Genomic DNA, 23667 nt, shown 5'->3' with positions numbered 1-23667 from the left:
TCCTTGTGGAGGAATCTGGATGTCAGAGCCTTGCCAGCCACTGACAACAATTACTTCTGGATACTATAGGGAAAAAATGGACATCTGCAGCCACGTGAGTGACGGTGGGAGGGGGTCCTGGCATGGAACCTCATCTTCTTGCATTGTTCCAGGACTGTAGGAGGTTTCTGAGGGATTGTGGAAGTCAGCAAGCAGAGAACAAACAGGTCGTGGTTGGGTCATCTTAACTTAAGTGTGTGTAGTTATTTCTAAATGCACAAAAAGGCTCCTGAGGGAAACAGCATGCTGTTAGCGTTGGCTGCCTCTAAGGAGTGCAGTGGGTAGAGAGCATAGGAAAGGAACAGTTTCACTTTTTGTATGCTCTCAAATTTTTATTGTTGCTATATTGTTTCATGTTAATTACCTTTAAATTTTATTTTTGTGTTTTATTTTTGTTTATGGGTGAATGAAAAATATAAAAAAGAAAGGACCTGACTGTTCCTAGGGATGGTGGAGGAGAAAGTTTATTTTCAATAAAAGGGAGAGCATAATCAGAGACAGAGACATCTGGGAGAGTCCAGAGTGAACAAGATCAGACTGAGCTTGGGCCATGGGAGGAGATGGGAAGAAAAGAGGAGAGAGGAACTGTTGACCAAGGAGGGTGACCTGGGCCAAAAGGATGCCCAAGAGACCAAAAAGGACCAGGTACCCAAAATGGCCGGATTATATAGGGAAGGGCAGCTGGGGGAAGGGCTGGAAAGTTCAAGGATAGGGGGCATATGCCAGCTATACCTTGTAAATAGTAGGGACTGACTGAGGGATGCTGGGAGAATCTGGTGCCCAGCATCCACTATGATATGTTAATGGGCACTTCAGCAGTTTGTTCCGGCTTGTATGTCTGTTGGTGCGCCGCTTCCATGCCAAAAGAAGATATCGGATCTCCGGGAACAGGAGTTACAGGGAATTGTAAACCATCATGTGGATGGCTGGGAATTGAACCTAAGTCCCCAGGAAGAGTAGTCAGTTCTCTTACCATTTTGCCATCTCTCTAGCCCCTGAAGTTGGTTGCTTTTATGTTTGGTTAATACTTGTAATTAAAAGAATAATTGATTTTGAAGATTTCCCAAAAGATCCTAACAGGTGTTCATAGATTACTTCCTTCCTCTATGGGCTTCAGTTTCCTCGCCTGTAAATGAGGAAGGGAATGCAGCACTGTCACAGAATCCCGGTGAGGGCTGAGGAGGATGAAGTGCTGAGCCCGGCATCCCGACATCACGTAGGAGTGTGTCTGCAATGGCTGATCTTGTCGGTCAGTTCGACACATCTGGGAAGAAGGACGCCATGGCCATTGTCTGTGAGGCATTTTCTTAGTTGCTAATTGATGTGGGAGGGTCCAACCACCTATGAGTGGTGCTACCTTGGGCCAGGTGGGCCTGGAGTATGTAAGAAGGCAGGCTGAGTGAGCCCTGGAGCAAGTCAGTAAGCACTGTTCCTCCATGGTGACCGCTTCAGTTTATCTTGAGCTCCTGCTCTGGCTCCCCTGATGATGGCCTTGTGATCGGTAAGCTGAAGCAGACTCCTCCCCATGCCGATTGCCTTTGGTGGTGGTGGTGTTCATCACAGCAATAAAAAGCAAGCCAGGACGGTTGGTGTCCCTAAACTTGCTTGTGGAAGGGACTTGAGTCCTGTCTGGGCAGCGTGATGGGGAGGGTGTTGGAAACTTTGCCTTTGCTGCAGATTTGAACCCCGTTTAGGTCTGACATCTTGAGCATTATATTCAGTCCTCTATTCCTTGTGTTCCTCCTCTGTAAGATAGGCTCAGTAGCACTTTTAGGTTGCTGTGGGGGATTCCAGGATGCGAGACAACATAAGCTCTCACTGGACATGACAGGGCAGACCAACACAGAGCCAGCAAGTGTCTCTCTGCCAAACAAAGGGCTCGTCTGTCTTTGTGCGGAGCAAGTTGCTTCTGTCTCTTTGGCTGTCACAGAAATGAATGCAAGGAGGCTGGCTCTGTGGCATCCACTGTGGGACTTGGATCTCTTCTCCAGGATTTGGCAGTTGTCACGTACTGCCATCACAGCAGAGCCAAGTGTAGGCACAGCTTGCCTTGATTTACATTTTCGGGTGTTGGTGCTATTTATAAACAATTAAGAAAAGATGCAGAAGCCTGTTTATGGCAAGCTGGCAAAGTCAGCCAAACACTGAGAAATCTGTTAGTGCCGTCTGCTCATGTGCAAGCACAAAGCGTTTAAATAAACATGCACACTTGCCTGCATTTAAAGTTTCCTCCTTAAAAAAAATGACATTCTGTCATTGGCCAGATGGTTTACAGGGCATTATCCTGAAAGGGCAGGAGCATGCCCATCAGACATTGGAAAACCTGAGCTGTCTTAAAATGGTAACTGTGATGTCTCACCAACATTTTGGGCCTCTTATGGGAGACCAGAAGATGGAGGGGAGAAAGGTGTCACCTTACAAAGACTTCAGGGAGTGATCTTCCAATGTCTTTCTTTCTTTAAGTAAAAAGATATTTATTTATTTTTATTTTAAATTGTGTGTGTGTGCATGTGCAAGAGAGTGCCGGCACTTGTGAAGGTCAGAGGCACCAGACCCCTTTGGAGTTGGCCTTACAGGCAGTTATGATTCACTGGATGTGGGTACTAGGAGCTGAATTTGGGTCCTCACTGCCTGGCACAGAGAATATTTAATAACCATTTGTTGAATGATTTCCTGAATGGACTGGGAGAGGCTTGTCCTTTCTTCTGTCCCTTCTTGGCAGGTGCTGTCATGTGAACAGGGACAGTGGTACATTGAGGCCTCCCAGGTCACTCTGGGTGTCTGACTCTCCTCAGGTGCTGAGGTGTGGTCCTAGAGTAGAAATCTAGAGACAACACCCTCAGAGAAGAAGCTGTGGGTCACAGGAGACACGGCGTATGCATGCAAGTCACAGCCTGTAGTCATGGGTAGAGTTCTCTGCCCCCAGGGAGAAGTGACAACCAAGGCCCAGCTTTGCTGCTGGTCACCTGGGTACAGTTCTGGTCTACCTCTGAGCCATGTGCCCAGCCCCTGAGGCTTTTCAGCCTCTTGGCTTTTCCCCACACTGCGTTGTGGGCTCCTGCCCTTCCTCTGACTGTGTAGAAATTAGGGGGCACTGTGCTGTGGGCCATAGATGCAGAAAGGAACCCCACCAGCTGGAAATGTCCACATGTTTTGGGTCTCAGGAAAGCAGTTATTTTCAAGGTCGTTCAATCCCAGTTTTCTTGCACATTTTATCAAGAGTTTTGAAAATGACAATTTTGGAGAAAAAAAAAAAGGAAGTTAATCAGTGCAGAGTATTAGAGCATGTTTATTCTTGGTCTAGAATCACGGTACGTTAGGCTTCCACCTAAAGTGCAATGTATTCGCCACCATTGTGTGGGCAACAGCTTCTGGTGGCCTTAGAAAGACAGCTGCAGCCCCTGCTCTGTCTCAAGACAGGGCATATTAATTTTAAATTTGCATGAGGGAGAAGCAGATGGTGTGGTGAGTAAGTGGTCAGACGCCGGGCCCTTGATAGCTTTCTCCTTCCATGGATCGCCCTGGGAGTTGGGACCAAGAGCCCACTGAGAACTGATTATCATCTGTCCCAACCAGCTGGCTTCTCTTTCATGCCTGACTCAGAAAGATTGGTCTTTTTGCAGTTAGTGAAGAAACATTGCTGATTATCTTGGAAGCATGAGAATTTTACTTATTCTGCCCCAAATTTTAGAAAGATGATCTTCTGTATTCTTTTTTAAAAACCCAGGCTTTCTTTTTTTTTAAGTATATAAGTAAGTTGAAGTCTTCTTTATGATCAACTGAGTAGTCTGTAAGTTTAAAAAGTGTGTGTGCGTGTGTGCGTGTGTGCGTGTGTGCGTGTGCTTGCGCACATGTGTGCTTATATGTTTGCAGATGCCTATGGAGGCCAGAAGGAGTATCAGATCCCCTGGAGCTGTGGGTACAGGCAGGTATAAACCACTTGATGTGGATGATGGGGGGGTCCCTCTGCAAGAGCAGCAAGGACTCTTGACCATTGAGCAGTGTCTCCATCCCCAGCCAAGTGGCTTTTGACGGGAACGAGAATGTGGTTTCCATTGCAGCATCTTCAGGATGCTGGGATGAGAGAGGCTGGAGAAAGATGGTACCTGAAGGAATCTGAGTTCTGTGGACATTAGTGTTTCTATTTATGTTGAGAGTTCAGAATTTACCTGTTTATAGGTGGAGCCTAGAATGCTTAGGGCCTACGTACTTAGGACCAGAATGCTTCGGATTGTAGTGGGTTGGTTTTGGATTTTGAAATATTTGCCTCAGCTTCACTGGTCAAGTGGAGTTACACAAAGTTAGAAAGTTTAGGATCTGGGAACACGTCAGATGTCAGAGTTCCAGCCTTCGTTGCTCCAGTTGTGTCTAAGGAAATGACAGACCTTGGAGGAACATTTTTGTTATCCAGCCTAACCATCCAGGCAAGGACACGTTTGACACGCCCCTTCCTGGAATGAGACAGCTCTCCCCGTCCCCAGAGTCTATCCTGGCTGACACCATCTTCTCACCCCTTTCCCACTTCTGTCACAGCCAGGCAGCATCATGGTGCATGGCTCCAGAAGGAGCTTTTCTGCATCTTTGAGACTGTGTGATGACAGAGAGAGGCATTGCCTGTGGTTTTACAAATGAGAGCTGAAAATAATGGTCCCAACAACAACCTAGGTGTAAGATACCTGCAGGTGTAAGATACCCACAATTTGGTATCAACAGGAATGTAGAGAAGTTGGGATGCAGCAGACCTCCTAGCTTTATTAAGTTTTATTCTACACCCTGCTGGGCGCACTCTGCATGCATCCTTACCTTGTGAGCTGGCTTCCAGCACTCTTCCTCAGCAGTAGGCCGAAAACTGCATTCCTCTCAGAAACTATTCTTGGTATAAAAAGAATACTTTCACTATCAAGCGGAAAGGCATTGCTAAGGTCTGGGATGGACTCCCAGCAAAGGAGCCTGACTGCAGCAAGGCATAACTCAGGCAGAGCTGTTGACTGATGAAAGCAGTTGGAAGCAGAGGTGCTGGTGCTGTTCTTGGCCTTTGATTCAAGCTATTCCATGGTCCCTTTCTCTTCCTGGGACCCAGTGCTCCTCCTGGCTGCTGTACCATGTGCCGCTGCCATCCACTCCTTTGCTTCAGTGAGTCCTTGCCCCTTTGCCAGATTAAGGCAGCTGGGATAGAAACCACAGCTCCTGTGTTTCCCAGGTTTTCAGTTGTTCTAGGGGCTGAGCTCTGCTCCTTGTCGATTGAAGGTTTTGTTTCAGAAGCCATTTGTGTGGGGTATGTACACTTGGTGCTTTTGAGGCTGGCATGGCTAGGGTCAAGTAAAGGGGCCCACGGCAGTTGGTGACAGCTGTCTTCTTCATGTGGAGACTGCCCCTGTGTTACAGGGCTCACCACCCCCTCTCCAGCCTGCTCATTTCACTCACATCTGTACATTTCATCTTTATTTGGTGTCCTTGGCCATTTTAACATCCAGTTTCAGACTCTGAGAAAGAATGGACATTTTGAACAGGAAAAGACCACTTGCCAATACATACAATTTTCTATAGCAGGAAAGATGGGTGTATTCTGGACATATGGCTGACTTATCTCACGCTTTTCTTGGATTGCAGGTTTTCATGGCTTGGTGATAATCGGAGCCACTGAGAACGTTATTCTTGCAGGATTTATTCAGTGCCACATTTTTAGAGATAGCTAAGCTTCCAGCCAAATAGATTTTGGGGCTATGGCTATTGCCTGGTCTAAGGGAGGCATGTGAGTGTGATGACCATTCCAACCAAAGAGAGTGAAAACACATGTGGGCTTTTTGCCATGTTTGTTATTAATCATGGAGGCGATGATGAATTCTTGAGCTTGGCTCCCCCAAGCATTACTCCTTTTGCTTTCTCTTAAAAGCCCAGCATCTCAGATGGCCACTACTAACAAGCTGGTGTTTTGAGCCGGTTGGAACCTATTGACCATCTTGCTTCAAGGCTGTCTCATCCACCCACCACCCCTCCTGGTACTCAGTTTTCCAGGCCCAGATACCTGCTCCTTAGCTCACCTTCTAAGGTCTGGTTTTAGATGCTGTGGGGTTCCAGACAGGTGAGCAGCAGCCACTACACACTTATCTTGAGCTCAGAAGAGGCGGAGGCTGATCAGTTTTCAGGCTGTTGATAAAGATAAAGTCTTGGTCTGTAGGATGAAGACTTTGTGTGTGTGTGTGTGTGTGTGTGTGTGTGTGTCCATCCTTCTTGAAGAAAGATAATTTTTGTTCCCATCTTGTTTCCAGCAGGAAAACTCCAGGTTGCTGTAGTACATTTTCTGTGATGAGTTGTTGACTGGTGAAGTGTCATTCCCCATTCAGACACTAGCTAACAGGCGGTACGGGTGAGCCTGTTGTGTGACCTTGTTCAGCTCTGCATTGACCCTCATGGGACTTCGGGTCCAGGGAAGGCACATACAAACACTGTGGAAATTCTTTATCAGAGGGCACTAGTAGGGAGCCTCTCAGGGGCAAAGCTTGACTCATGCCTCCCAGGTCAGAGAGGTTCACATCTTCTCAGCACGCTCTAATGCATGCCAGCATTAGAGTACTCTGCTTCCTTGAAAGTCTCCATTTATGTGTATGTTATTGCCATGAAATTGATAATATGTGGGGGACAAACTAGGGGGAATATATCCTTTAAAAATCTCAATCTCTCTCCCTCTGCCTCTCATTCCCTCCCTCCCCTCCCCCTCTGTGTATGTATATGTGTGTGAATGTGTCCATCCTCATACTGCTGACACTGTCACTCCTGGATTCTTTATGAAGTTTTCTTAGCTTACAGTATTGTGGCTGAAAGCTGGTGATCAGGTGGCCTTGATTTCCCGCAAGTAGCATCATGGGGATGTGTAGGATAAGTTGGGTGAGACAGGAAGCCATGGAAAGATCAGGGAGGAGCCAGAAATGACCTTCTGGGCTTCACTTCATACGGTCCCCCCACCATTTTACTCAGCTATGTGAAGGACAGAGCTCCCAATACTTGAACCCCTGGGGCCACCCTTAAACTTTACCCAAACTGGAACAGAAAATAAAGGCTTCTTAATGTTTCACAGGGAAAAACAAAAATGATGGACCTAATGTCGAGAGCCTCTGGCCAGGAAAATCGGATGGCATATGAAGGGGGGATGGTGGGTTCCCCTCCTTCGTTTATTTTGAAATAATTTAGACATTTGGAAAGGTCTCAAAGGAGTACAAAGGGTTTCTGTTTTCCTATCACTTAGGGTCTCCGAACATGGCCCTTTCTCTGTGTGTATTTTCTTAGGTGTTTGAGTGTGAAGCCAGAGTGCAGACGTGGGAGGAAAATATAACATTTGCAAGAGTGACCTGAGAGAGGGGGGGCGGGGGAAAATTTGGGAGAGGAGCTTTAGGGCAGTGGTGAGGGAGCCAGGAGAGGTGACTGCATCTGGGAGAAGAGCCTAGGAAGGTATGTTTCTGGGTGGATAATGGTCGTGACAATGGCCCTGGCTGCCCTGAGCTCTGCTTTGCCTCTGAGAAGTTAAGCCTCAGTCACTGTCCACCTTCCTGCTCTGAGTAACCAGGAGGCTCACTTGAAAGCCCGGCTTCTCCTTTAGTCTCCTGGAGGCCTCATTCCTGTAAGTCTTTATCACTGCCTGTGCCTTCTCAGTGTGTCTTGACTCCGTGCTACTAGCATTCCACAGACGCTATGCCCAAGTCCTCCACAGGGATAGAAGCTGGATCCATGGCAGGGGTCCAAACTGAGTCAAAGAGCTGGGAAATACCCTGTGTAGAAGATATTGAATATGTGTATGTGTGTTGTATGTATTCATTATGTATGTATCTATGTGTATGTGTGTGTTTAAGTATTTCCTGATATTCCTAATATGGTTGAGTCTGGATACTTTGTGAAGTTTCCTTACTGTCTTGACAGTTGTTTTCTCACCTATGAAGTGATGATGTCCTTCCCAACACAGTTCATTACTGATAAAAAGGAGCCACTTGCTTGGAGGAACAGCTCCCATGAAAAGCACACATGGGAGACGTGGGTTCTGAAGGCAGCAAGAGCAATGGTTTGCTGAGCATTGACTGTCGGCCATGGAGCAGGGAGGCTGCATGTTATCTGTCTTTAATCATTCCAACAACTCTTTGGGGTGGAGAGGAACCCTTGATTAACTTCTTTTGTGTAGAAGAAGATTATACTGTTAATGAAAGTGGCAATTGCCAGGATTCGTTGAAGGCTTATTTGTGTCAAGACAGTGCCACATAGGACATTAAATGCTCTCTACATAGAACATTAAAAATAACAGTATCATCTCCAGTCAAGCCTCTGGCCACCCTGGCTTTACAGGGAGCCTTTACTCAAGGCTACATTTAAAGAGCTGTGAAGCAGAACTTCCAGGGCCCTCAGTTTCATATCCCAGAGGAACCTGGCTCTCACCCATTCTGTGAGTGTGGCAGCTCCAATCCCTGAAGAGCAGCCTGTGAGACAGGCTTTGCCTCTAATTTGCTTCCATTAACACCCTGGCATATGTTACCCAGAGCTAGGTGCCCACCGCCCTGCCTCCTGTTCCCACATGCTTGGTGGGAGTGTAGGGGGGGAACCATCTGCCTGGGGATCCAGGAGGAGAGACAGATGCCAGCCTTTCAGCCTCTGCTCCCAGGAGAGCCATGGCCCTTCCTCCTTGGTGCTTTAAGGTTGTCTCGGGCCTGCTGTCTGGAGCCCCTGGGTTTTTCCTTTTAGCTCACAGAATAGACTTGGTGACACAGTCCCTGGCCTCAGGGCCTTCTGATGACCGGATGAGAGTAGCAAGGATACAGAAGCCCAGCTGCAGGCTCTGTAAACTGCAAGGGTTCAGTGAGGAGAAGGCTGCTGACATTTACAAGGGATGGAACTTCCTGTAAAGGCCTGGTGCTGGCTCTTTGAGAAAGCCACCACACTCAGCGCTGGCCAGGCTCCCCAGTGCTACTTGGGTTTTATTCCTCTTTGCTTCTGTGCTGCCTTTCCAGTGCTTCTGCAGTGTTAGAGTATAGTGTGCTTTGCCTTGGGTTTCAGCCTTTCCTTTTTATTTTTCTGCACTCAGAGCAATTGCAGGGAAGCTTTGATGTTGTGTAAGCTCTTACACTAGTTTTCAAATAACCCAGCATTCCTGGGACTAGTGGAGTGTTCCACTGGGTGGGCATGGAATGGAGAAGGAGGTGGCCCTCAAGGAAGGCCTCTTCTTTCCTGCAACAGGTCTGCCCCTCCTCTGGACCATGCTGCCATGCCTTTGCCTGGGTTTTCCAACAGTAAAAGTGTGATATCCTGCACAGAGCTCAGAAGGCAGCTGGTGTCTTCCCAACATCATCTGACGTCATATTCCTGATAGAAAGGGGATGCCAGGCCCACTGTGCTCATCTACTCTGTCCTTACAGGGATATAGAGTGTGAGTGGTCCTTTATGCCATTGCTGACTCTTGCACCCTTGAATGTGCCTCACACTGTTGTGGAACGGAGCAAAGAGGTGCAAAGAAGTGTGGACTCACCAGAGATACTAAAGAAAAACCACGTGTCGTGCCATCTCTTGTGGGTATGACCGGCAGGCCACGCATTCCTTTGGTGCCTTTGTTTGTTTTCTTGTGTGTCACGGGAGGTGTCTGTGGCGTGATGCTGAGGCCTTCGTGAGTCATGAATAGTGCCTTCTTTCCCTCTGCCATCTAGGGAGTGCATGGCCTTCACCCACCGTCTGTCTCAGGATTATAGAAGGCTCTGCTTCCACTGTATCCCTCAGGATCTACTGTGTCCTAGACTGTAGTTTCTTGTATATTGTATTTTTATTCATTTATTTTATGGTATGTGAGTGGGAGGGAGTGTGTGCCACATACGCAGGAGGAGGTCAGCACAACTTGCAGGAGTTAGTTTTTCTCCCCCTGCATCTGGGTCCTGGAGATGGAACCTAGGTTATTAAGCTTGGTGACAGATGCCTTTATTCACCGAGCCATTTCACCAGTCTTCAAAGCTGCAGTTGCAAGAACTTAATTGGGGCAGACTTTTTATTTAATAAAGCAGTGGAGAGTCACATGATCAGGTTGGAACCAGCTAGCTGTCTGGATGTCCCCCTTGGAGATGACGGAGGATCTGTGGAAGCTGCCATCCAGGGTTCCTCCGGCATAGAGCCTGCTGTCCCAGTGGTCAGGTGGTGCCAGCTGTAGTGTGGGTTTAGTACCAGGGCTGTGGCACGGTCTGGCAGGGTGCATCAATGTTCCGCTATTTCTCCTGAGTGGCTTTGGTGTGATTGTTATTCTGTTTAGAGGTGGTGCTGGGGCCATTGTGCCCATCTGCTCTGTCGCAACATAATTATAGAGTGTGAGTACTTCTTCACGCCACTGTTGAGTCTTGTGCCCTGGAACGTGCCTTTTATCCCTAGGCTAGAGTGTCTGCATGGTTACAGCCATAGCATTGTACACTGGACACACTTCCTTGTCCCTGTGACTTAGAAGCCTTGTCACTGTGAAGGAAGCCTGCCAATGGCATTTGAGAGGATCGCCCTAGCACCTGACCTTTGTGGCATATACCATGCCCAAGGCTAGGCAGTTATTCCTCTCTCCAGATGTTGCATGCTGTGGGCAATGTTTTGTGCATTCGTTTCGGCTTCTCTGATCTGGCCAGCTGTGCTCCATCAGTATCTCGGAATCTTTGGATAAAGACAGAACTGGTTTGACCTGATGACTCCTGTTCTATCTGTGTGAGCTGTTCACCTCTGTAAACTTCATTTTTCTCACCAACAAGATGACAATGTCCACTTACTATTGTTTTATTTGGCTCCATCATTTGTGTTTGAGTGTGTGTTTTCTCACTCTCTCTGCTTGGAAGAACCCCGGTCCCAAGAGCCAAGCCCAGAATGGTGGTGAGTTGGGGTCCTTGCTTCTGGATGCCCGCAGTAGAGCCTGCCTTCCTCCCTTGGAAAGCCAACCAAGCTCCCCATTCCTGCTCCTAATTCACTTATTGCTGCCAGCCAATAGTCTTTTCTTAAAATTATATCTATGCAGATCTCATATTACCAGATAAAATGGTGTTTCTTGTTTAATCTGATCACAACCTGTTGAGTTACTCCAGGTCTCTGCTACCATGGTTCACAGAGCCCCAGTCTGTGAGTTCAGAGCTCATCCCCAGCCATGGTGTCAGCTGGCCAACCTCCCTACACCCTGATCTGGGTCAACCCTGATTGGCTCTGTGGCCGGGTGCAATTGCTGGCTCCAGGATATCATTTGCTTTATGGATTGGTGTTCTCTTCATGTAGCTCTTTCGAGAGATTTACCTGGGCTTTAGGTGTGCATACTTTATTACTTTTTATTGCTGAGGGTTTTTCTGGACTGACTGAAGTGTAATCCCCAGCCTTAGTAATGGTCCTTTAGGTTGTGCTCCGGTTTTGAATAAAGCCACTAACATTGTTGTGTGGATGTGTACAGTAATGTGTCTCGTGTAAATTCCTGGGTACAGGTTTAACTTCAGGATGCTGTCACAGTGTCCGATGAGGGTTAGGGGTGGGATAAAGTTCCATGTCCCCTCCCACTGGGGATACGTGTTTCTGTCACTTAACCTTTAGTCAGCGGGCAAATGCTATGGTGGTTTGGTTTGTGCGTCTGTGATGAGTGACTGCAGCACCTTCCTACACATTCAGTGGCCATTTGTGACCTTCTATGGTGAAATGTCACAACTTGGCTTGGCCATTGCCAGGCTATTTGCCTTTGTGTGTTCTTGATACTCAGTGTGCTGGCAGAAACACTTTGTCAGACACACCTATTCTATGTATTCTCTCATTTTCAAAAATTAATTTTTTGTTTTTAATAGCTGAGAAACAAGAAATTAATTTTTGAAAATGAGAGAATGCATAGAATAGTAAATCATGAAATTTTCAGGCAAACGGATGGAACTAGAAAAGAGCATCCCGAGTGAGGTAACCCACAACCAGAATGACACTCATGGTATATACTCACTTATAAGCAGATATTAGCTATATCATACCTGATGACCATACTAAAATCCATAGACCTAAAAATGCTAAATAACAAGGAGGACCCTAAGGGAGGATGCTTAATTCTCATTCTAAAGGGCAAATAGAATAGACATTGGAAGCAGCTAAAGAGAGGGAGCAGGATTGGAGCCTACCACAGATGTCCTCTGAAAGATTTCACCCAGCAGGGGATCAAAGCAGATGCTGATACCTACACCCAGACTTTGGGCAGAGTGCAGGGAGTCTTATGGAACAGTGTGCTGGGGGGGGCAGGGCAGGGGGAGGCGGGTAGAAAAACCCAGAGGGGACAGGAGCTTCACAAGGAGGCCAACAAAGATAACAAATCTGGGCCCAGGCGGGGGTGTGTGTGTGTAAAGACTGATGCACCAACCAAGGACCATGCATGGAGAGGACCTAGACTCCCTGCTCAGATGTATCCCATATCCCACAGGCAGCTCAGTCTCCATGTGGGTTTCCTAGTAAAGGGAGCAGGAGTTATCTTTGACATGGACTTTGTTGCCTGATCTTTGAGCACTTCCCTCTGGCAAGGCAGGGCAGCCTTGTCAGGCCACAGAGGAAGAGGATTTAGGCAGTCTTGATGAAACTTGATAGGCTAGAGTCAGATGGTAGGGGAGGAGGGCTCCCCCTTTCTGTGGACTAGGGGAGGAAGATGGGGGAAAGAGGGAGAGAGGGAGGGAGGGACCAAGAAGAGGTGAGGGAGGGGCTACAATTGGGATATAAAGTGAATAAATTATAAAAAATTAAAAAACCACAAAGTGAATAAATTGTAATAAATAAATAAGTAAATATTAAAAAAATAAAAAAACAAAAAGTAATTTTTTTCAAAAATTCTGTTTTTTAAACATATATTGGTGCTTTTGATATTCTTGGAAACCCAAGGCTACCCTAAAATTATAAATCTCTCCTCATAGGTGTTTTATGCTTCCCTCTTCAGTCTTTGCTGAGTTTATGTTTTATGTGCTTGGATGTGAGAGTGTGTGGAGGCCTTGTTATGGCTGACTGACAGGGTTCACTAGGGAAAGTCCAGATTCCCTGACATGCGTTGGTCCACACTGCCTGTGGCCTTTAGCCAGTCTTTGAGGGAAGCCGCTCTATGAGGCTGTTACTGATGTTCTCCCCCTCTTGCCCAGGCCTGCTGGTCTTTCTTTCTTTGCTGACACTGGAAAAACAGGAGCTCAGAACACACTGGCTAGAGATCATGCTAGATCAGATGGGACCTGACCTCACCTAGTGAAGCTGTCAAGGGGCCTTGCTGATTTGGGGGATTTCATATGAAGTTCTTGGTGACCCACAGTCTAAACCCTTTACGGTAGACAACTCAATTCTTATGATGATCGTAACTTCATTTTTGGAAATTCAAAGTTTTTTTTTTTCATTAAAGTAAAATTTTCCTGAAATTAAGAAATATTTTTATTTTCATGGGAACAAATAGTGTAACAGTGAATCCAGCGCTAACAGTGCTAGCCAAAGATGGCACAAACCACTCTATCTAAAAAGCCAGGGAAACTGGGGTTGCCAGGGTGTGCGCATAGTGCTACTCCCAGTAACTGCAGATCCGATAGCCGTGGCCCTCGAAGTCAAATATCCTGCTTGGCACAACATCTCGTCAGTGGTCCCTGCAGACCGTCACCACCCACTTTCTGTTTCCGCTGTTGCTTGCTTTCGTTTGAAGAGTTTGCTGTACCGTATCTTTTGTCAAACTTGACTCATTTACCTTGAGTAATTACAGAAAAGAAAAAGAGATCAAGATCAAAAGATCTTGAAAAAGCTGACACAGCACTCTTGGCTACATGCCTCTTGCTTTTGTTTTGTGGTGCTGGATAGTGAATCCAGGGCCTGGAACATTAGAGACAAGCCCTCTGCCACTAATCCATATGCCGTAGCCTACTGGCTTTTTCATAATTATCATGATTCTGGCGTGTGTGTGTGTGTGTGTGTGTGTGTGTGTGTCTATATTCTGTTTGCTTGTTTCTTCACTTGAGTGTATGGGATTGTATTTGTTTTCCCATCACTCTCCATCTTGCTCTTGGTACCCAAATGTTTCCACAGTAAGTTTCTAGTTCTGTAATGTTTACATTTTCTTACAGCGATGAAACACACAAACATGCCCCTCTCAGGGCTGTAGAGATGGCTCAGTGGTCAAAGCACTTGCCCCACAGATGTGAGGACCTGAGTTTGGATCCCTAGAACCCATGTAAGGGCTGGTGGGCATGACGGCTTCCTTTAGTTTCAGCCTGGGAAAGTGGATGTGCAGTTCCCAAACTCAGCTGCTAGTGAGATCAGATATATAGGTGCTATATATTAGCTATACAGATCTGAGTTTGATTAACAGACCCTGGTACAATGAATAAGAGGGAGATCCATCAAGGTTGAGACTGGACATTGACCTCCATATGCATATACACCCATGCATGCATACATGCTCACACATGTGTGTCCACACATATGTGCCCACATGTATGCAAACATACACACACATGAAAAGAAACAGCAGCAGAGCACCCCTTCTCTACCCTTAGGTTACTGTTAGTAGCCATTCTCTTCTGCTCACCTGGCAGTACCCCATTCCAGCCTTTCACCACCCAGCTCAGCCGCAGTGCTCATTCAGAAATTACCTTTTTAAAACTGAGAGAAACCAAGACCATTTTTTTCTAAAATCCTTTGCTGCTCCTGCTTCTGGCGCTATCTTCCCTGTGTTGTGAATGACTCTGGATTGTGGGAGTGTGGACATTCAAGACTGGGGTCTTCTTGGTCTTCAAATTTTGAATACAACCTTATGGACATAGTGTTTGACAACCAGGTTATTAAACTGGAGTGAACTGAACGGGACAGATGTAAGTGAGGTGGGTACCAGGGTTGGGAAACCCAGTAAATTGCCACTGGTTCTGTTCACAGAGGGGCTTCCTTAGGAGAGATTTAGGTCAGGCTCTCACCAGTGTCTAGGTTGAGGATCTTATCTACAGCCTCTAGGCTCCTCCCAGCAGCCAGCTGGGCAGCTGACTGTTCAGATTCTGACATCACAGATTAGATAATCGTGTCCACAGTCACTCAGTCTTTCAGATGATAGCCATCTCCATTATTAAAGACCACTAGGCGCTGTCATGCTGAGGGAAACTTACAACCCAGAAGTCTCACAGCTCAGCTGCTCGTCCTGGGAACTCACAGGCCAACCTTTAAGCAACCTCCTTAGATTATCTGCTGAGGCCTGGGGAAGTGTTTGGAAGAATCTGCTGGAGGAGACTGAACCGTAACCCTATAAGGGAAAATATGCATGGCCCCACTCGGTGGCGGCTGCTTGGCTTCCCTGCTGCTGGAGTGCTGGGTCCCTTCAGCACTGGCTTGAGAATGCACTCCAGCAGATGGGGCCCTGCCAGGTGTGGAACCACCCAAGGGCCTCTTTTGGATCTGGCCTCCCACTGTGCCTCTCTTCAGTTTTAAAGATGTTACAGAAGCACTCAAGGACAGCCTCCTCCCCAGCTCTTCCAATGTTCCCTTTAATACAAGTCTCAGGGATCCTGACTGAAGTGGAGACTAGAAAATGGCTAGTGCATTGACTTACCACCGCCAGCAGGTAACCTATGAGGCACCATGCCAGACATTCCTGCAGAGAGATGCCTGACGTGGATCCTGACTGTAAATCGCCTCCTGACTAGGGGAAGAGACAGACTGTGAGCCCTTTGGCACAGTGTCAAGTAGAATAGAATGAGGGTATTTCAGGGGATTTTTTTTTTTTAAATGTGGGGAGGTTAGCAATTCTTATGTCGTTGGCCCCAGTCTGTGTTCAATGATTGCCACTCTATCTAGCATAGAGAGTCAAATGTCAGGGCTGGCGTGTCTGACAAAGGAGGAGCTTCCTGTGTCGAGATTTTTCTCCTCAGCCTGCTGCCACAGGCCAGGTGCCTGCTGCCAGTTTCTAGTCTCATTTCTGCCACCTGTTTCAGAGATGCTAAGGGTCCAATGAGAAAAAAGCATGAAAAAATGCTCTTTTTTTTCTAGTATTAGGAGGCTACTAGTGAGTGTGTGTGCAGTCCTCAGACCGGGTTCCAGCAGGGAGAATGAACTGCGGCCTTGAGCCACGCTTGCTTTCAATTGTCTAACAAAAACACCCTCAACTGAAGAATTGGTTGCTCGAATCAGATTGGCCCTGGACCATATCTGTGAGGCATTTCCTTAATTGCTAATTGAGGTGGGAGGACCCAGCCTACCGTGGGAGGTGCCGTCCCCAGGCAGGTGAACCTGGACTGTATAAGAAAGGGAGCCGGGGAAGCCAAAGAGAGCGAGCCAGTAAGCAGCATTCCTCCATGCTCTCGGCTTGCCTTGGCTTCCCTTGGTGGTGGACTGGAAGGATGACTATGAGTAAGATGAGGTAAATCCTCCCCTCCCCCCTGTCCCCCACCCACCCCGCCCAGGTTGCTTACGGTCAGTGGTGTTTATCACAACATCAGAAAGCAAGTTAGGACTGGAGCAAAGCTCAGCCAGAAGGTTGGTGTTGAAGGATTTGACTGTGGTGGAAGCCTTTCTGTGTTGTGGAGATAGGGGTACTTAGAACGCCACCTCGGAGGAGTCCCGTCTCTTCCGTGGAGAGTAGAAGTATGAAAAGTGGACTGGAAGAGCTTCTCCCCCCCCCCCCCCCCGCCTGCTGTGACTCCTGGTTGGGCTTCTATTTCTACCTCAGTGGCTTTGGCCAGGACTCTCTCCTCCCTCTTCTAGATGCTGAGGCAGTGCCTGTCCTCAGGGCTGAAGCAGGGTGGCCCCAGCAAGCCCGGGCACTCCCATTCCCCTGTCTCTCCAGAGCCATTTCCTTTCCCAGTTTGCCAGGCAGGCCTTGTGGTCTGCAGGTGTGTAGGTGTTTAGCATCTGTGTTCTGAGAGGGGCCTTCTTGGGGTTTGCCCAGGCGTCACCTCAGTTTCTCCTCCTTCCCACTACCATGCACAGGTGACCTCTCCAGGTCACGGTGGGACTTTGCATCATCCCTGCTCCCTGACTCTTCCAGCCCAGTCTCCCTTCACCCTGAGACCTGACTGTTGTCCCTGCACACTTCTGTGGCCCCTACACCCTGAGGTCTTATAGATGACCCAGATATATCAAGTACTTGCTGTGAGCCAAGCAAGATACCAGTGCCCTCACATTGATGTGGGTAGGAACAGTTTGCCTTTTCTGTACAACCTGCCATTCTTCCAGTGACATTCTAGGGCTTTCTATGAGGACCGTGCTTTAGGGTTCCAGAGGCAAGGAAAGGGCGAACCATGTCACTGGTTCATAGCTAGCAGTTTAAAGAAATTTGTTAACTTACTAAACAACACTCAGCATTACATGTTAACACATATTAGGTTTATGAAAAATATTTTTATTTACCAAAACAAAACAAGCAGAAGGAGACATTGCTTGCCCCTTTTGCTTCGTGTTTGACATCAGGCTCAGTGGAAGACAGCTGGGTTCTCTTCTACATTCGGACTGAGAGGAACATGTCTTTATGGTGGAAGTGCCCTCGCTTGCATAGATAGCTGGGAAGGAGGGGTTTTCGGTGACCCTTACCGAAAACGGTGACCATTTTCTTTGCACCGCCCCCAGAGCATAGGAGACAATGTCAGGTCGTTTTAGATTTCAGGTGTGTCTGTTGCCCACCTGAGTGGGACAGATCCTTCACTGGGACACAGGCATGGTGACAATGTGCAGCACCCAAAAGCAATGTTTCTCAGAGTTACCCCTGACCTTGTCAGAAAGCACAGTGTTGGAGGCTGTTGGGGGTCACAGTGGCTGACACAGACTCCAAAATTCTTAATGGAATCTCGAAAAGGTCATTGAAAACAACCTATCAGCTGTTTCTTTAGAAGTGATGAAGTGCGGTTTGCTTGTTTCTGAGAGGTGGCTGTGAAACGCTGAACACATAAGCCTGGGGTGTGGCTCTGGTGTATGCCTAGCACACAGGAGGCTCTGGCTGGTGGCTGAGAGAAAAAAAAAAAAGTATGAATGAATAGTTGTAGCTGGCCCATTGTTCATTCAAGTCAGGTGACAGGCACAGACCAGCATGCTGCCCTCTGCAGAAGGGCTTCCAGGGCTACCGCAGGGGAAAGGGCCAGTCTCAAGGGTTGAGACGTTGATAAAAGCAATGATTTTTACTACCTGAGTAATGTCAAGGATGTATCAAGGGCACTCTTCAGGGAGAATGGCTCTCAGCTATAAAGAACACCATGCTACCTATGAGGCCAAGTGTCAGTGCTTGAGGCTTTGTGCCCATGCTTGAGGCTTTGTGCACGTGCGTGACATGTGTATATATGCAATTTCACCCCTGAATTTATTTGCCCCATCATTGCAGCAGCACGAAGATAGGGTCTCACTGTTGTGAAACTATTGTGAACCTGCCAACCTGGCAGAGGGTTTTGGACTGCCCTAGAGCTTACATTGTCAGTTAAAAGTTACTGATACAACCCTGCATTCCAGTCTTGTGTAAAATGTCGATGTGTCTGCCATTACGGGAACGACATGAGGTGGGGGTCACCACCTGAACCTGACTCTTCGCTACCCTGACACCTAGCATCCTTGCTGTGGTGTGTTTAGATCAGAGGAGCAGGTTGAGGCTGAGCTTTGGAATCTGTGTGCTGATTTGGAAACTGGCAGTTTAAACTCTGATCTATTTCTTGACACTGGTATTCAGCATCGCACACTGACATGGAATAATGTCTACTTTGGGGCCGCTCCAGCTGTTGGCTTTGGCTCTGACTCTTCTCTGGTTGAGCTCTGTTCCCTCAAAGTAAGGGTGAAGGAGCCATGCGTGTTGTGGGAAGATCGTGAGTCTGCAGTGGGCCCGGCTTAGCAAGCTCACTTCTCTAGTTAGAATGTGGACTATTTCATCCAGTGATAAGACTGAGCATGAGCCGCTGGAGTGAAGCACACACTCCTGAGATCTGCAAACCCTCAGGCTGACAGTCCTCTTCCTCCTCTCTTCTTTCTTTGCAGCAATGGAAGAGTTAATAGTTGAACTCCGCCTCTTTCTGGAGCTCCTGGATCATGAGTACCTCACTTCAACTGTCAGAGAGAAAAAGGCAGTGCTCACCAACATCCTGCTTCGGATGCAGTCATCCAAGGGTGAGTCTTGAGGGCCACCAGGCGCCCTTGATCCAGATTACTAGGCTTCCAAACCCTCTCTAACTTATTTCCTAAACTACTCATTCGTTCTCTCCCAATATATCCTCTGACACTATCCACTCCATGAATTCTTCCTCCAGCTTCCCTCCCTTCCCTTCCTCACTGGTGGGGTCTCACCACCTTCACAGTTAAGTAGAGAACCATGATATTACACCCTCTGCAGGACTGCCATAAAGAACCAGAGAGAATAAATATTTGCACCATTCTCGAGAGGGCTCAGGAAAGGCTACTGCTCGTCTCCTTCTCCTTACCCAGATCTGTGGTTTCGGTTAATCCCTACAGGCTTTGAAGGGAAGGACCATGCTCAGAAGGCAGAGGCCAACAGCCTGCCCGCACCCCCCCAGATGCCTCTGCCGGAAATCCCTCAGCCATGGCTGGTGAGTTGACATCCACCCACCATCCGCACTGCCACTGGAGGCCTGGGCTGCTCATGTCCTGCCAGGCCTGTGATGCAAGCCAGGAGGTGAGAGGCTTTGCTCTGCCTGAGGTGCTCCGTGGAGCATGTTCCTAGGGTCCTAGAGCTGGACACACAGGTTCTTGGGGATCTGTTAAGACAGGTGAAGGGGAGTCAGAAGACTGGGCAGGCAGAATCATGTCTGAGGAGCCTGAGGACTCGACCCTCTTTCTGGGTGACCTCTGACATTCATTGCTGTGTTCCAGGCTGAATTTTTTTTCTTTTCAACAGAGAAAAATGTGCACATTCCAGGTGAGTTAGTGTATTCCAAATGGCTTCAGGGTTTTCTCTCTGCTGTTTTCAAACCGGAGATGTCCTCCTGTGCTGTTGCCATCTCCCTTCAGCTCTTTCTACATCTTTATATTCTGTAGCTTGCTTAATCAGGGGAATCAGGCTTTCATGGAAATGAGGGCACAGCGATCACTTGGCTGCCGGCTTTCCACGTTTGCTTTGTCAGGTATCGGGTCATCATATTCTTTCTGCCAGGGTCCGAACCAGAAGAGGCAGGATTCTGTCTTATCTGTCTTCACCTGGCTTGGTCCTCATACTATGGTCCGTTGCTCCTGGTGCCTCTTGCACAGCACTGTACCTGTCTCTGGCTTTGCTTACTTCTGCTTGTACAGACATCGGAAAAGCTTAATTTATGATTGTGCAGAGTGAGCTGATAATGGCAATAATTAATACTACTAATAACACAGTAATTATAACAATGTCCTCTAGTAAAGGGATTTAAAACTCGGTGGCTATTTATAGAACTTTCCACATAATGCTTTCGATTGACTATAAGACTGTAGAATGTGGTAACCACAGATCGGAGGACAGCTGTTATTTTATGTAATCCTCATGGTGTGGTTCTTGAAAACTGGTAAATACTATGGGTCGAGACCCCTTTGGAGGGCGAAAGACCCTTTCACAGGAATCAGCTAAGACCGTCAGAAATCAAAGATAGTTATGGTTGGGGAAACCATAACATTAGGAACTATATTAACATGAGGAACTATAAGAACTGGTCTCATCATTAGAAGGTTGAGAACCACTGCTTCATAGCATGTGAAGAGTGTGGCTACCAATTTTTGGAAAAAGATTTTGAGGATGTGTGATTTACTAAAGGTTCCTTGATAAGTAGGGGAAGCAGAAATTGTTATCTGGCATGGCCCACAGGTGGTGGGGGTTGGTCAGGCTTGGGCCTGTTCTCTGAGTGGGCTCCAGCATGTACCTGTGCCATGAGGGTATGGAAGTCAGAGGACAATTTGTAGGAGTCAGTTTTCCCCAACCAGGATGTGGGATCTAACTCAGGTCATCAGGCTTGAGGGCATTGTCTTCATCTGGGAGCCATCTTGCCAGACCATAAGCTTATTTTTAATTATTGCTTTTTTTTCTTTTCCTGTTGTAGAAACTTTTCATTATTTATAATTACTATTATATTATTATTAATTTCATTTGATATTTTTAGCTACATGAAATCATATCCCACAAGTATTTCATTCAACAATGTTAGTACTTTTTTTGGCAAATTGTTTTTCTCCAATATGAGCTGGATGGAAAACAGTGGTCCGCTGTTTCCTGGCTTAAATGAAGCTGTGGTATTCTGTGGTAGTCCAACGTGTGGTGCCTTCTGTTCCACTGTTGTACGTTGTATCTTGGGAGTATCTCGGGATATGGGGAGGGGAAGAGTGAACACCTAGAGGCACGCGGACAGTGGAGCTGGCTCACCCTGTGTAGCTCCAGCTGCTCCCTCCTGGACTGTACACCCTGCAGGGGCACAGAGGAGCCCTTGGGATGCCAAGAACAAGAGTCCTCATGATGGATCAGCACTTTGTGCCTTTGCATTTCTCTGGACTTTCCCTCCAATCCAGTTCACCCAGTGACAGGTTGGTTGGCCCTTTCAGAGCTTTTTACATTGTGTGGTCACCAGTCCGGTCATTTCTCAGAGGGACTGAAGGAAATCTGTGTCAACCCATGGTGGTTCAGCAATTGGCCAAGGCAAGCTAGTATATTTTTATGAGGGTTTTTAGAGGGTAGTGGGGAGACAGGTCTCTCTCTCTCTCTCTCTCTCTCTCTCTCTCTCTCTCTCTCTCTCTCTCTCTCCTTCTCTTTTTCTTTCTCTCTCTATAGTCCAGGCTGAATTAACTGTATATGCATGCCAGGCTGGACTGGCATTGGTAATCCTCCTGCCTCCAACTCCCAGCGCTAAGACCACAGACGTACTCCATCATGCCTATCTTTCTTAGGGGTTTTAGTGAAAATTGAGTTTGTCAAATGAGCTAGCCAGTCAGTTTGCCTTTGGGCTGGCTTTCAGCCAGGCACCATTGATCTTGACAGACTGACTTTGTGGTGAGTTTGTTTCTTGTAAGGATGGAATGGGAAGGAGGCCACGCTGAGCAGAGGGGGCCCCCAAGTAAAGGCACCAACCCAAGGGTGAGTCAGATGTACCCAGAACCATGTAGTACCTGTGAGTGGGTAGATCCTGGGATTTGGGTGGGTAATGCCCAGTGCTGGGCAGGCTGATGGGCAGGAGCTGAAAGTTTATCATGAGAAAACATGGTGTCTGTCCTGGTTTGCTTCCTGTTGTGGTGATAAACAATATGGTCAGTTTAGCAGGGGAAGGGTTTCTCTGGCTTATGTGTCCTGAGGGGGGAAAAAAGAACAAAAATCACAGCACAGTGTCTGTGACTTCTACCAGCTGCGATTATTTCCCACATTCACAAACTGATATTGTGTTCTGGTTTTTGCCTTTTTTGTGGCTTGTAACAACAAATACTGCCTTCTGTCTGTTGCTATAAATACTTGTTGCTGTGATAAAATGACCATGTTGCTTTTTGGGAAGAATTTGGAAGACTTTGGAATTTTCGACTTTGTAAAGCCGCTGGTTATTCAGAGCTTAAATGAGCCATTCTTGTCTGGGCCTGGAAAGTAGGAGAATTAGGGGGACAGTGGAGATTCCATCTATGTTTCAGAGGCAGGCAAGGACTTGATCAGGAATTGGGTCAGGGGCAAATGGAGTGATGCTTTGGCTGTAATTTGCATGTACCGATCATGCTGGGGCTGAAGAAGAAGCAGGCAGGCAGCCGAGGACTGGAATCTGGAACTGAAGCCAAATGAACCCTCCCCCCCCCCTTTTTTATCAGACTATTTTACCACAGCAACATAAATGAAACTTACTACAACTTAAAGAAGATTGTTGAAATAAAAAGTATCTGTTTATTCTCTTTGGTGTACCCTAAACACACCAGCATTCTGCAACTGCTATCTCTTGTCATTTTTCAAGTCAATTAAAATTTAAGTATTCGAAGATGACTTGTGGTCCTGCTTCCTTCCTTTCTTTTCAGACAGGCTTACACCAAACTCACAGAAATCTGCCTGCCTCTGCCTCCCCAGTGCTGGGATTAAAGGTGTGTGCTGCCGCCACACCCAGCTTCTTTTCTTTGTTTTTCACGTTGCTTACTAATGCCAGCCAAGGGTCAGCCTTGTAACATAGATGCTATCCTCAGAAAACCAAGGAGTGTCCAAATGCTCGAAAATCACCTCCAAGTAAACATGGCTGCCGCCCGGGGTGGGCTGTGTGAACTGGAGACTTCTGCACGATGAATATGCCTCACCAGCCAGTGTGAGTGCTCCTGAGAGACTGGGGATGGTGACATGAGAATGGGGACCTCTGGAGCCCTGTGAGTGCAGGCATAAGTGTAACAGGACCAGTTCTGTGACAGTTTCTGGACAGCTCTTGGATCTGTCACTTCTTGACATGTGCAGCTCTTGTACAAGCTAGTCGTACTTGGTATGCAGTGGGTGCTGAGATTTTGGGATGGGCAGACCCTTCACTGGACGTAGATTCCCCATGTGTGCTGGTGTTGGCTGATGCCTGCAGCAGCTCTGAAGCCAGTTCACTGTAGTGATCTATAAATGCTTCTGTTCCTCAGTGCCACCAGCTTAGCAGGGGTCTGTGATGTGGAAGCAGCCATAGGCTGGCTCTGTCGCTGTGAAGACACACTCTGACCATGGCCACTCCTATAAAGGAAAGCATTTAACTGGGGCTGGCT

General features: G+C 47.4%; 1 protein-coding gene across 3 annotated transcripts in view; it reads left to right on the top strand.

The window, feature by feature from the left end:
• Afap1 (actin filament associated protein 1) overlaps positions 1-23667 on the top strand; it is a 114288-nt gene that overhangs the window by 24162 nt on the left and 66459 nt on the right. For all 3 annotated transcript variants that reach the window (XM_060365434.1, XM_060365436.1, XM_060365435.1), the window contains exons 2-3: positions 18988-19116; positions 19459-19553. In XM_060365434.1, the coding sequence (XP_060221417.1) occupies positions 18990-19116; positions 19459-19553 (222 nt within the window). In that variant the 5' untranslated portion in view covers positions 18988-18989. The remainder of the gene's footprint in view (positions 1-18987; positions 19117-19458; positions 19554-23667) is intronic.

The sequence above is a fragment of the Meriones unguiculatus genome, chromosome 12 (genome assembly GCF_030254825.1).
Source record: "Meriones unguiculatus strain TT.TT164.6M chromosome 12, Bangor_MerUng_6.1, whole genome shotgun sequence".
Taxonomy (NCBI): domain Eukaryota; kingdom Metazoa; phylum Chordata; class Mammalia; order Rodentia; family Muridae; genus Meriones; species Meriones unguiculatus.
The sequence above is the reverse complement of the archived record's forward strand: the minus strand, read 5'-3'. Positions and strand labels throughout refer to the sequence as shown.